This window comes from Lagopus muta, chromosome 1, assembly GCF_023343835.1.
Source record: "Lagopus muta isolate bLagMut1 chromosome 1, bLagMut1 primary, whole genome shotgun sequence".
Classification (NCBI taxonomy): domain Eukaryota; kingdom Metazoa; phylum Chordata; class Aves; order Galliformes; family Phasianidae; genus Lagopus; species Lagopus muta.
In genome coordinates, this window is record NC_064433.1 from 76,482,104 (window position 1) to 76,496,783 (window position 14,680).

Genomic DNA, 14,680 nt, shown 5'->3' on the forward strand with positions numbered 1-14,680 from the left:
GCTGATCTGCCTAGAAGTTATGTTAAGGCACATACTAGATAAAGAGGTGATTTGAGACAGCCAACATGGCTTCACCAAGGGCTTGACCAATCTGGTGACCTTCTATGATGGACTGATAGAATCAGTGGACAGGGAACAGATGTCATCTACCTGGACTTCTGCAAAGCCTTTGACATGGTCCCTCACCACATCCTTCTTTCTAAATTGGAGAGGTGTAGATTTGAAGGATGGACTGTTGGGATGATTAAGAATTGGTTGGCTGATTACAGACACAGGGTTGTGATTAATGGTGCTGTGCCAGGGTGGAGGCCAGTCACAGGCGATGTCCCTCAGGTGTTGGTCTTGTGACCAGTGCTCTTCAACATCTTTATTAGTGACACTGACAGTGGCATTGAGTGCACCCTCAGCAAGTTTAAAGACACCAAGCTGAGTGATATAGCCGATACATTGGAAGGAAGGCAAGGCATCCAGAGGGACCTGGACAGGCTGGAGAAGTGGGCCCGTGTGAACCTAATGAGGTTCAACAAGGTCAAGTGCAAGTTGGGCTTGGGTAATCCCAGGTATTTATACAGACTGGGCGAAGAATCCCTTGAGAGCAGCCCTGCATAGAAGGACTTGGACCTAGTGGACAAGAAGCTGAAAGCAGCAGTGTGTGCTTGCAGTTTGGAAGCCAACTGTGTTCTGGGCTGCATTAAAAGAGGGGTGACCAGCAGGGAGAGGGAGGTGATTGTCCTCCTGTACTTGGCTCTTGTAAGGCCCCATCTGCAGTACTGTGTCCAGGTCTGGAGCCCCCAGCACAAGAAAGACACAGAGCTCTTGGAACGAGTGCAGAGGAGGTCCACTGAGATGATCAGAGAATGGGAGCACCTCTCCTATGAAGAAAAGTTGAGGGAACTGAGCTTGTTTAGCTTGGAGAAGAGAAGGCTCTGGGAAGACCTCCTGGTGGCCTTCCAATACTTGAAGGGAGCATACAAATAGGAGGGAGATGCATTCAAGGCCAGGATGGATGTGGCTCTGGGCAGCCTGTCTAGTGGTTGGTGACCCTTCCTGTGGCAGGGAGGTTGAAAGTAGATGATCTTAGAGTCCTTTTCAACCCAGGCCATTCTATGATTCTATGATTCTGTCAATATTCATCTCACAGTGAGGAGGCTAAACTGAGCACAGTACTTAAGGTAAGTTCTCACCAGTGCTGAGTACAGAGGGACAATCACTTCCCTGGTCCTACTGGCCACACTATTTCTGATGAGGCCAGAATGCTATTGACCTTCTTGTCTGCCTGGGACACTGCTGGCTCATGTTCAGCTGGCTGTTGACCAGTACCCCCAGGCCTTTTTCTGCTGGGCAGTTTTCCAGTCATCCTTCAGCAGGTCTATGCCATGCAACGGGTTGTTATGACAAATGTGGGAGCTGGCATTTAGCTTTTTTGAATGTCATGTGACATCACTGTAGCCTAAAAAGATCTCCCTGCAGAGCGTTACTGCTCTCAGACAGATCAACACTCCCACCTAACCTGATGTCATCTGCAAAATTTGCACCCACTTTTTGGGTGAATAGTTTTTGTACCATGCCTCTGTTTTCATCCAATTCCTATAGTCACAACCTTGTATCTCCTATCTACCTGGGTGACTCATTTAATCATGTTTCTTTTGTTTACCTTATCCAGGGAAGATTTCACAGGAACAAAGCCGGAGAGCATCTTCACATCAATAACGACCATGTTGGAGCTAGAGCGCTTCCCTGTGTAACTGAAACAACAGACATCCCAGTCAGCCTGGTTTGTGTCAGGGGAAGGAAATTCTCATGACTATTAGTCTCATAGAACACAGAAAGAATGGGGTGAATCATATGCACTTGCTGACTGGCTCGAATGGGAGACACTGTGGGAAGGACTCTGGCATGAGGGGGCAAAGTACATGCTAGCAATTTATGTATTAATAGTGTAAGTATCACAAGGTCTTTTGGGAAATATGTCATATTAGTTGATACCATCAACACTGTCCAGGATAGATCAGCTCATGGTTCATGACTTTAAACAAAACTGAATACACACATTACTCTACTTGGCATGTCAGCTGCGCAGCTGGTTTGTTGATGGCACATTACCTGCTTATGAGTACAATATCAAATTTTCCTGGTTGGTCCTGGGGGCAGGAAGCATTTGATGTCTGTACTGAGAGAGAAAATCCAAATGCCCCCTCTGGAAGGTGTATGTTGTATCTCAGTGCTGTCTGGAAGAGGAAAAAAAAAGAACTTTTTTAAACATGCCAAGTATTTTTCTTTGAATTCTAAAATAGAACATGAGGCTGAGTGAAGTTTCCAGGGCATGTGAATGATTCTTGATTATGTTGAAGACTGACACATCAGTCCTGCATTTTGTCCATAAAGGTGCACCACACATTAGAAAATCATTTTATCATTTTTAATCACACATTAGAAATCCCTTACTATTAGAAAAACTTTTTTTGCTATGTTGTGATTTCATAGGAGTCAGAATATGAAACAGAGAAAAGATTGTTTAAAGAGTTTAGGAAAATCAAATAATTAGGAAAAAGAAAGAGAAATCAGATGGAAAGTCATCAGAAACACAGCTGCATTGCATGCAGATTGTAGGATACAGTAAAGAGGAGAGCAGACACTTACTTGTGTAAGTACACATCCAGTGCCATTCACTGTTAAGTTGTATTTCCCAGGGACTTCAGGGAGGGGAGTCTGTTGCAGGAGGAGCCTGTTCTCATTATTAACAGTGAATACTTTCTCGAAAGTGTTCTTGGAAGTGATCTTGATGGCATTTTGTGTAACAGAATTATAGGTAGCCTCACCATAAGCAGCAAGGGCTTGAAGAGCAACAACCGTGTCCTGAAAAAAAAAAAAAAAAAAAAAAAGACAGCTACACTGTGATTATGTGGAGGAAATCAATATTATGATTCTAATACAAAACAAAGCCACTTTGACCTGGTTAAAAAAACCCTGAACTTGTATATGATTCCAAGTTTCCCACACAGAAGGAGGCATTTCCTTCTGATGTGCATATTTTAGTGTGAAGGAAATATCTCTACTAATTATAAAGGTTTCAGAGTACAAAATATGAGCACTAGAGCACATCTCAATAAGATATTTCAAGTGAAAATGCATGGGTTTCCTAGGGACTGCAGAGAACCTCTTGGTCATATAGCAATTAAGACCTGGTAATAAGAGGATTTTTTTAGGTTTACTGCTAACATGAATATCTGGATTTCTTACTAGTCCAATTACTCCTTTATGTATTTAACTTAGGTATAGTTAAGAAGGGAAAATAAAATAATAATAATAATAATAATAAAGGTTTTAGGACTCACTAAGAAAAAGACTTGGTCTCTATATACATGAAAGCAAGATACAAGAGAGAAATAAAACTAGCCATAGCCTCACTGACAAGAGTGTCCCAGTTCCTAAGACCAACTGGGGAATGGGAGTTTATGCACCTGTGTGGAAGAGAAACCTCCGTAGGGATTCTGTTGCCTGATAATCCACTGCACAATTGCTGAGGCCTTTGTGAGATCCTCTTGATTGCGATTTGGTTTGTAGAGCAATGCCAACAGCACGTAGCTGGTGATCTCAACCTCAGTTGATGGAACATGATCTAAGAGGTGGGATGTTTCAGGTGGGGATCTCTGCTTCTGCTCCCAGTACTTTGAACCATCTGAATAAACAAAGGGGGTGAAAAGCAATGAGAACGGAATATTGTCAAGGTGCATGCCACCAGTAAAATGTATTCCATATTCCCACCTCCCCAAATCCTGATGTGGCTGAAACTCACCAACTTCCTTTGCTGATTTCTGTAGTTCTCTAAGGAATGATTCACATATTTCTGCCTTGCCAGCTAAGCAGAAGGCATAGGTCACAAGCGCCTGAGTATAAATGTCACTGCCATTTTTCTCAGATGCAGTCTCCAGACAATAAAAGGCATTTCGGATTACTGTGTACTTCAAAAACAAACAAGCAAATAAATAAAAACAACAACCAAAACAACATGTGTCTCAATTCTGAACAGTTGTCCTCCCTAGATCTAAAGTGTCTTTAAACCTCTTGTTCATCCTGTCATCATCATGGCAATAAAACTTAAGTTTGGATAATAACCTTGGGAGAGAGAATACATGACTCTTTAAGGAAGGATTTCAGACAATTAGATTCCATACAATTAGAGCAGATTTTCAGTGTGTTCCTGAAGATGTAGGTGGATAAACAGAAGACTTCTCTGCTTCTTTCACATCTAATTCCTTCTGCTTACTCTGTGGTAACAATTCACACTGTACTTTTGTAATTAAGAGTCTGTTGACTTGAACAATTCTAATATTTTCAGAATAGTCTCTATCCTCAGTGACTCTACTGAAATTTTAATTCAGTTCTGTGGAGTTGTACTACACAGGTTGTGTTGAAAATAATGCCTCCGATTTATTTTCATTGAAACTACAACAGCCACAATAACATTATTTGACGAAGCAAGTTCTCAGCTACAAAACACTAATTTTCAACATAGTCACCACTGTTAGCTATGACTTTTGCCAGTGATGAACAAGAGCCTGCATACCATACTGATAAAAATTTGTACCAGCTGAGATGACCTACTGCTGCTGTTACCACTGCTGAAAACACAACCCATTGCCTCATTGAGCTCACATCCACTCTTTGGTCTTCGTAAATGTTCAGCAAGCATTGATGGATGTCAGTGGGTGCAATTTTTTCTGCATGGAGGAATTCAGTAGCACACCTTTGCTTCACACACACTTCCATGTCAGATCTCATTTCATCAGACTGCCCATCTGCTTCCATATGTTGCATAGCAATAAAATTTGATGGAATATTAGCAGGGATGTTCAAATTCTATCACTATACCACCAACATCCACCTCTGGCTTCATGAACCAGCATAATAAAATAGGAGGCATTACTTCTGGAGCAGTTCTCATTGGTTTACATTAAGTGAAAGAAGTTTACTGTTGGACTCCATGTCTTCATTAATGTTCTTCTTAATCAGGAAGTTTCTCAAAAAGTACACGACAAACTAGAGGCAGAGAAACTGATATACTGAAGTCTAACATCTCAGCTGTGCTCTCCTTTGTACTAGTAGTCACTTCCAAAGAAGGATAAATCTGCTTTCCACTCTGGTGGATCTTCCTTTTCCCAGTATGGCTTTTAGTTCCATTTAGATTTTACAAATTTATCTGTAATGCTTTATTTTCTTGACTAAGTCGTATTTGAGGCTAAGCCATAGTGTGTGTGCTACTCCCTAGGAAGATTTTTTAAGTGAAGGTGAAGAGTGTCATTGAAAGCAGGGTAATGTTAACTGAGAACTTTCTCTCTCCATCTCTTTGTCTTTCTCTAGGACTATTTGTAGCAGCTACAGAATACAAACTAACAACTGGGAACTAATTCCAGATGAATAGCAGTAGTGAAAAGCGGCCTTACCGACATAGAATGCCCAGCCTCCAGTAAGGCAATGGTGATATAGGCAGAAAGCGACAGCTCATTATCTACTCCTCCCTGAAAAGGATATGGAGAGAGGAATTACCAGTGAATAGCATGAATGAAAAGCTTTCAAATATGAGTTGCCATATCCCAGCTGAAGAATGTGGCTGTTTCTGCACGCAACCCAAAAATAAAGGAAAATACACACATAGCAGAGATAGCTCAGAAGTTAAGAAAAGCCCTTTACTATTTAAACACACATATATATATATATTAAAAAAAAAAAAAAAACAAAAAACCTCATCGACAACAGCCAACAAACTACCATCAGCAGCAATAAAAAATCCTCAGAAAACACAAATTCCCTTAAGGAATCCTCTCCTCTAATCCTGTCCTGTAATCCTCTCACAGGTGCAAGATATGTAAAAGAGAGTGAGGAAGCTGACTGGTCTGGAAATAGTTACTGTAAGATGTGGAGAAGTATCCCTAGGCAGAGAAGAGTATAGCATTTAGAGGAAAGTATAGGTTTTGGTAGTAATGAGAGAGGATCTTAATGATAAGAGCATAAATTTAACAAAAGTAATTCTTTATCACCTTCAAGGCATCGTTGACAAGTATCCCAGCACTTTGGAAGCAGCCATCTGTCTTCTGTTTTCTTGCCAGCCACATCAGGGTTTGAACCTGGACATTGTCATCAATAAATATGAAGCGACTAGCTTCTGCAAATGATTTGTACACAAAGGCAGTGAGCCTGCAAGGGAACCATGAAGCTGTGAGCTGATCTAGAAAAAGTCAGCCTTTTCACTCATGCTAGACACAAGTCTGAATAATTATAGCCAACAAGTTGGTGACTTGCTTTCTTGTGTACTTCTCGAAGGAAGGGTACCAAAAAGAATTGTATCTAGCTAGAATCCATGGAGGAACACTAGCACACTGTGAGGCTGATCCTGGCTGCAAAGCACTGCAGTGCATTGGGTTCCATAGGAGAAATGAGGTGCAGGAATCAAGTTTTTAGTCTACCTACTATCAGTATGCACTCTGATAGGAGCTGGAAAGCCATTTCACTTAGTACTTAGAGTTTCACTCCTAGCGAGCTCTGTACACCTGATTCAGCTAGCAAAGGTGTCTTTTACCTACACCATGTGATTTCAATGCAAATTCATTTCTAAGCCATTTCTGCTCCCAGTCACTCACCAGGTGTTCCCTTCTTTATCTCTAATGCCAAATGTGCTGTAGGACCCATCAGGATGTTTGTATGATAGCTGCTTCTGGTAGCCTGAAAGAATGTGAAAGAGAAAATGTTATCTAATTAAAAAACAAAACAAGCAAACAAACAAACAAACAAAAAAACCTTCTAATTCTATTTTCCATCGGATTTACATGGAATCACAATGGGAAAACACGAAACGGTGAAATTTGTCTGCCATACAGTGGGGAAGCTTTGAAGAAGCTTAAGTGTAGAGATCCTGTCTACACAATGTCCTGTCCTGTAGGAACACTGAGTCACAGAATAGGTAGCGCATGTCAGCTCTGTGCTCTACCTAAACTGACAGGATTAAGGCAGATGCTGTGCTTGTGTGGAAGAGGAGGAAGGGACTTAAAGATGGAACCTCGAAGGAAACATGATGACCAAGTTTAGGTAGAGCAGGAGAAGGAAAGAAAAAAAAAGCAAGGCAGTGGATCTCTGAGCTGTGCTACAACATCAGTGCCATACTGCTTGAATAGCCATGCTACTGCTTCTGCTCACTAGGCCTCAATAGTAATTCAGCACACATTGTAAAAAGATGCACAAAACTCTCACCGCTCACTAAGTATCCAACGGTCTTGGATTTTACATCTTCACTCAGCTGTCTTGTCTTGTCCAGATAATCCAGTACATAGATATTTGGTGCAAAAAGGACCATGTTCTGTTCCCCATTGCCAAATGGCATGAGAAGGAGCTGGTGCATGTTCTGCATGGCAGTGCCCATGATGTCACCTGGTGAAGAAAACATGACAGGGGAATTAGCACAACTCATGGCCACAGAAACATACAGCAATTTTCACTCAGTAGGGTGAGCCATGGAATACCTGGCTGGGTTAGAAAACCTCTGTTAGAAAGCCTGAAGTTCTCTGTACTTTCTGAGTGATTTGTTCTGTTCTGCTTGTCAAGCCAACAAATAAATTCCTGCCCTGTGTTTTCTTGCTTAGATTAAATTGCCCATTCCAGAAATACTACCTATTTTAGTGCCACTTTAAGCAGACACTTGATGTCTATTAAAATAATAAAACCAAGGCCACTACAAGACCAAAAAGTTTCCATTAGCATCTCTAGTTTGTACACGGGTGAGTGGAAGAAAATCTTATGGGCATGAGTCTGGTAGCACACTCAGAACTGTGCTACCTGTGGGCAAAACATTCAAATGCAGTAAGTTTAAACAGAAATGTGAATAAGGATATCACTGATTTTTAGATGCAGCAGAGAACATTGCTGGGCAAGATAAGAATCAATCTATTTGCTCAAGATTTCCCACAGGAAGAAAGAAAAGTCACAACAAAGCTTTCATTTCATAGTTTAAAGTTTTCTTAATGTTTCATTAATTTTATGTTTACCAACAACAGAAAAGGAAGCTCTGGGTGATCCTTCTACCACATTTGTAGGTAGATCTATTACAACATCTTGAGTAATGACATCATCTGTAGAGAAAAATATTAAGTATATTGTGGATATTTGTATAGAACATTTGTTACAGCAGGTAACAAACACTCCCCTCCCTTTTCCTTTCCCTTTCCCTTTCCCTTTCCCTTTCCCTTTCCCTTTCCCTTTCCCTTTCCCTTTCCCTTTCCTTTTCATTTTCCCTTTCCCTTTCCCTTCCCAAGTATATTGAGCATTTACCTTTCATGCAGATCAAGGAGTTCTGGGTCTCTTCCCTTCTTATGCCTTCAGGCTGGAATGGTGATGGGAAGAAGAGTCATATGCAGCAGATGATAACAAAGCATAGAGAAACAAAGCAGTGAAAGAGTATTCATTGTCAGCCTCATCCTCCTCCATCATAACATGGCTGTACAGAAGCAGCCATAGCTTACAGGTTCATACTTGTTATGGCTAGTACAAAAGGTGAGTTCCAATCAGATAAAGTCCCTCGTTTCCAGCTTCTCCTCTGTATGAGGAAGATGTGCACTTACCAACACCCAGTGATCCTCATGGAAGAGGACATCAGATGGGTGTGGACTTAAAATTAGATTGAACAGCCCAACCCTGTCCCAGTCAGATGAGTGTGGAGCTAAACAGGAAGTTTGTTAAGGAACCAGAATAACTTTTGCTTCCTTTTTGTACTTTTGTTGCAATTTTCTTTTCTCATGGTAGGAAGTACAGGGCAAACAAGAAGTGCTGTCAGCAGTACCTCAATCAACAATGTCCTGATCTGGGTGTCTCTGTAGTCAATACTGATGTTCCTAAGTGCTTCTTCTTCACAAGCTTCATCGTTATTGGTCTCAGCCGTAATGCTGAATAATACTTCGCCTTAAATAGTAGCAGAAAAGAGGGAAAATTGACCTCTGTCAAGAAGATTTATGGTTAAAGTGAGAAATTGCATCTGATAATGATTATCTATAGAATAGTAGAGTAAGTAGTGTAGCACAATGAATGATCAATCACTCTAGGTGAGACATATGGGAAGAGAACTGATCTCTAAAAATTGAAATGATAAATACCCTGCATTTCTGGAGAGGCTTTTTGGCCTGGACAGCTGGAATAGGGGTAGACAAAATTATCCAGGTTGGAAAAGAATTAGGTTTACAGATGAGGTATAAACTGATTAGTAACAGTCCTAGGAAACCAGATAGATTCCAAGCCACTTACCAATTCCTGTGGGGGAAATATTCCAGACATAGGACTTTCTTTTTTTGGTACATACACATCCATCATCCTTTGGGGAGATGAGTTTTGCCTGATAATCAAGGGATTCTGACAGCAAAACATTAATCTGAGAACAGAGAGAGGAATATGGTGTGATAAAGATTTTATACCATAGAAAAATGGTGCTTTATTGTTTGAGAGTGGGTGGATCAACTGTACTTATGTCAAGTATTAACAGTGTAAAGCAGATTGAAAGCCTGGGATAATGGCATACAGGTGAATCACCTATCAGATGCAACTTTGGCAGTGTCCTCTTCTGCTCCTCTTGACATTCTCCACTGAGATATTAAATACCCTATACATATATCTGTTTCTGGATCAGGATGTGGAACTATGTCCAGTTGACCTGGTGCTGACTAACTTGCAAAGGAAGATATAATTTAATGTTTGGTTATGTTTTTGTTGCTGTTGAAGAACAAGGTGAAGAGATGAAAGCCTCAATAATTGATAAATTTTTTTAATAGGCTGTTTAAAGCCCTAGGCTTTTTTTTTTTTTTTTTTTTTTTTTTTTTTTTTTTTTTCTTCCCTAGTCAAACTATTAACAGAGTTTGAAACAAAAAAATGACTAAGATGTGTCTTGATTTTTCATCCTTTCGTGACAGTCTCCTTTTGAGACCAGAGAGCTGATTTTCAGCAGATAAATTAAGCAAAAGAAGTCTAGAATTTGTGCTTGCCTCACATTTTAGGATTCAGCATAATAAACAAGAAATCAAAGAGAAGATCTCTGCTTTTCTTTCTTCAAGTGTGTGTAAGCTCCTTCAGTGTAGAGATACAGTACACCTGTGGTCTGGAGACATTTTACCTGGAAAGTACAGAGCACTGAGAGCACAGACAACCACTGTCTGAGACCAGTATTCTCCAGCTGCACGTACACTCTTTTGGGTGAAGTACTGGGACTTTGATACTCCCTGCTTTAGAGAACCTTTGTCCCAGGGAACAAAGTTTTTTCTGTCCTTCACTTGTTGCTCTTCCTATACGCTTCTATTTGGGAGGTACAAGCACTTCATTCCTTCACAACACCACATATCCTTAAAAAAGGACCCCAATAAAACGTGATGGCTTACACAACATTGAAAAGTGAATGATACTTCACAAAGCACTGTTCCCTTTCTTCTTAGGTCTCAGAAGACAGGTATTTGTACAAACATCCTAGACATAGTTCACATAGATCTCTTCCGGTTTTGTAGTGGTGTAGGACAAATTCAGTCTATCATTAGATAGAAGGAGCAGTGCCTCAATCAAGCAGGGGCAGATCCAGTCATTTGCATCCATCACTTTGATACTTTTTTTTGTTTGATTGTTTGTCTGTCTGTTTGCTTGTTTTTCCAGATTACAAAGCCTGCAGAATGCTTGGAGGTGGGATAGGGATTAAAAGCGTGGGCAGATGTACGTACCTTAATACAGTGATTGAGGTAGTTAAAGACATTGGCTCTAAGCAGGAAATCTTCTCCATGAATGATGGAGTATGGCAAGGTGAAGTCCACAAAGAAAGGCTGGAAGGCTGTCAGGGTAGCAGGCACAGATAAACCAAATCCAGCCAATTCTTCCACACAGAAGGCACTGGCCTTCCATTCAGTGACAGTGTCGGGGATGGTGTATGAGACACTAGCTTTTCCAGTAGAGCTGGCGGGAATGTACAAAGAATGGGTTTGGACAGATGAATTTTCATATAACTTACTTTTCTGTAGAAACTCTAAGTTTTCAGGATGAATGCTATCACTGTTCTGTTTGTAGAAATCCCACATCCAAGCCCTCACAGAACTTACCATCCAAGTCTTCTTGGAGAAGTCAGTGTGGAAGTTCTTCTGCCCATCATTTCCCTGACTTTGGAAAGAAAACTCAGATTCCTTGCTTTGCAGACCAATGTTTTGAGAAACAGAGGTTTCTCTTCATAGGGAGTATGACTCATAGTATACACATTGTGGAAATAGATGTTTTGGTTAATATTGTAGGGAGGGCGGATGGTCAGAAGAAGACTGAAAAACATGGTTCTTCAATGTCAAATAGTAAGAAGAGGTGGCAAGAAGTTACAATAATGCAGGAGAATATATGGACATTTAGTAACTTTTAAAGTACAGCAAAGAGAGAGAAGCAGCAGTACTCACTTTATTAGGACAATATCCCAAATCCAAGTTTCAGGGAAGAATTCCCTAACAGTGTCAAGGATGTGTCTCTTCACATGTTCTTCTCTAGCTACTTCAGCTGTTAAGAGATAGTGGGAATTTAGTTAGTCCTCATTCATGTGGTAAAGACTCCCAGAAAGGACAAGCTTTGATTTGCATGAGCAAGTACAAACAATAATTAGAGTTCACCCACTTTCTACTGGAAACTAGCGGTATTTCCACCCAAGTATTAATTAATGTCACTAATGTGTTCATGAATTTGGTATAACCTTACATTACTAAGAAAAGAAAGCATTTATTGATCTGCTCCTGGTCTCCAAACATGAGCATAAGACCTAGAATTCAGAACACTTGGCTCTCAAATCTGTGTGATGGCCACACTGATGCACTGTCTCTTCAGTAACCTCTGGAAAGAAAGGAATCACTGTCAACAGTGTCCCTTTTGTTTGACACTCTCCCAGTTGCCAACGCTTCCCAGTATTAAACTGGATATGAATCAGAAGTGTAGGCCTGAAAGGGTTTTTTGGGTACTTGTTATAGAAAGCCATCTCATTCTGAGCCATAGTATTCAAAAGAACAGTTCTGAATGCTGAACACTGACAAAGGAGATTTGTGAGGACTGTCCACGTCTGTTAAAAAAAAAAAAAAATCCTATTTTTTAAAGAGAAAAATAAAATCGCTTACCTATCCCCTATACTACCTGATAATTTGACGTGGTGCGTAGAAGCTGTGAATCCTGCATTCAAGAAATATGATGGAGGTCTTCCTGTTCCAGTAGTACACACAACTGGTTGACGAATCTTTGAGTTGGTAAAAAATTTCATGCCCATATCCTGTGAAAAATACATTTTGGTGTCAGCTATAACCATACTGCAGCTGAGGTTTATTTTATTCCTCCCTCTTTCCATTACTACCTTTCCACCACATAAAAGCCCAAAGACGTATATGCAGACTTTTGGGAGTTCTGGGCACAATGGAAAATCACAGAGTCAGAATCAGAATCAATTGAGAATGGATGTCAATTTAGAGAATTTTCCACGTATGAGTTCTGCTAAGAGCACTGCAAAAATTGTAAAGCTACTACATAAGTAGAATCATAGAATCATAGAATTGCCAAGGTTGGAAAAGACCCTAAAGATCATCAAATCCAACGGAAAGTAGAAACTCACTTCAACAGATTTAAATTATGTGTAGGATATTTACCCTGAGGAACTGATATACATCTGGGCCTAATCCAGAAGTTAGAGGTCTGTAATACAAGCCTTTGTGAAAGATGTTATCAGGTGAGATGCAGGGGTCTTGCGGATCATCTTCTAGATTGAACCCATTGAATATATAGCCTTGTAGGTCTTGAATAGGATGCAAGTTGTATATCTGTGAGGGAAGGAAACACAAAGATTGATTTTTATTACATAGCCATGTGCTGGCAATTACCAGCGCTGAGATGCTTGCCTGTTTGAAATCATGCTCTGTTACTTGAACTGAAAACTCTTCAACAGCCAGGCCCAGAAGGTGGTGAGAACAAAGAACAGTAACTAATGTGTACCCCAGAGGTCAGTACTGGATCCAGCCCTGTTTAATATCTTCATTAATAATCTGATGATGGGAGTGTGCCCTCCACTAGTTTGATGCCATCCAGAGGAATATCTGCAGGCCAGAGAAACAGCGCTACAGGAGAGTAATGAACCTGAAAAAAGGAGAAGTGCGAAGTCCTGTCCCTGGGGAAGAATAATTCCAAGCATCAATATATGCATGGGGTCAATCAGCTGGAAAGCAGCTTTTCAGAGAAGGATCTGGAGTCCTGATAGACAAGAGTCAACAAATGTGCAAATTCCCATTGTTTCCTGGGCAACATTAGGAGGATAGTATCCAGCAGGTTGAGGGAGGTGACTCTTTCCCTCCACTCAGCACTGGAGAGGCCACACCTGGTATGCTGGAACTAAATGTGGGCTCCTCAGTACAAGAGAGATGGAAGAGCTGCTGGAGAGACTGCAACAAACTATCACAAAGATGAGCATTTCACAGCTAGGAGTGTTTAGTCTAGGGAAGAATAGACTCAGAGATATCACATTAATGTAAATAATTACCTGAAATGAGGGTGCAATGAGGACAGAGACAGGATCTTTTTAGCAGTGCCTATTGCTATGACAAGAAGCAATGGGCACAAATTGGAATACAAGTTGTTCCCTCTCTACATCAGGAAGCTATTTTGAAGTGTGCTGGTGATGGAGCACTGGGACAGGTTGCCCAGAGAAGCTGTGGAGTTCTCTTCTTGGAAACATTCAAAAGTCATCTGTACGTGGTCCTAGGCAACCAGCTGTAGGTGATCCTGTTTGAGAAATGTGTTGGACTGGATAAACTTCACAGAGGCCCCTTCCAAATGTGGGTATTCTGTGATTCTTATAGAGCATAAGGATCATGGGAGTGCTACCTGCAAAGTAAGCTGAGGCTTCCACCTTCAATTCGGAATTTTACTCTTTCTCAAGTCTTTTCTTACCCTGCATCTTTCAGAGGGTACAGTACCCAGGATAAAGCTGTCTCTGTGTGGCGTGCTTATTGACTTGTGATCGTCTCCTGAAGCTTCCCAAATGACTATGCAAGTCCAAGAGTCACTGCTTAAATCAAATCCTAGGTCCTTTACAGGACATCTGACTGCTAAGAAATGAAGTCTGCGTATTATGTACATATTATTATGACCAGCACATGTAAATAATGGGGGATGTCCAATACATGCTAACAATCTCTAGTGAAGAAACTGTAATAGAGAATAAAACAATATTGCAAGGAAGGAGAAAATGTACTTGTTTGGGTAACTTACTGTTTCTGCAGACAACTCTGTCTCAGTCTTCAGAAGCAGCACGCTTTTATCCACTGCCCTCACAGCACAGAAAGAATTAGCAGCAGCTTCAATCTCTAAACTGACATTGGAAGTGGTGAGCATCTGCTTTTCAGAGAATTGCAACTGGACCTGAAATTTATCAAACACATGTTGGTGTGGCTAATCCTTACTGCTTAAGGCTTCTCTGGATGTTGAGAAGAATAATGTAAGGTTCTTCTGTTGAAACACTGTGGGTCTTACTAGAGGGTGTTGGTCTCTACTGCTTCTGTTAACCAAGCCTCAGCTATAATGGAGGCTTAGGCAATAAGCACGCTTGGATTCCTACGTTGTGGTAACTTAAATGAGGCCTACCTGAAGTTATTTAAAATAAAATGTG

General features: G+C 40.8%; 1 protein-coding gene across 1 annotated transcript in view; it reads right to left on the minus strand.

Annotated features, from left to right (window-relative positions):
- The window catches only part of LOC125697078 (ovostatin-like), a 34,081-nt gene that overhangs the window by 7,795 nt on the left and 11,606 nt on the right, over window positions 1–14,680 (minus strand). Inside the window, 18 exon segments of the mRNA XM_048953713.1 lie at window positions 1,655–1,745; window positions 2,104–2,228; window positions 2,641–2,856; window positions 3,462–3,679; window positions 3,797–3,962; window positions 5,445–5,519; window positions 6,039–6,195; window positions 6,639–6,720; window positions 7,246–7,422; window positions 8,037–8,120; window positions 8,320–8,371; window positions 8,828–8,946; window positions 9,286–9,409; window positions 10,737–10,965; window positions 11,448–11,544; window positions 12,166–12,298; window positions 12,669–12,839; window positions 14,284–14,433. Coding sequence (XP_048809670.1) covers window positions 1,655–1,745; window positions 2,104–2,228; window positions 2,641–2,856; window positions 3,462–3,679; window positions 3,797–3,962; window positions 5,445–5,519; window positions 6,039–6,195; window positions 6,639–6,720; window positions 7,246–7,422; window positions 8,037–8,120; window positions 8,320–8,371; window positions 8,828–8,946; window positions 9,286–9,409; window positions 10,737–10,965; window positions 11,448–11,544; window positions 12,166–12,298; window positions 12,669–12,839; window positions 14,284–14,433 — 2,466 coding nt within the window.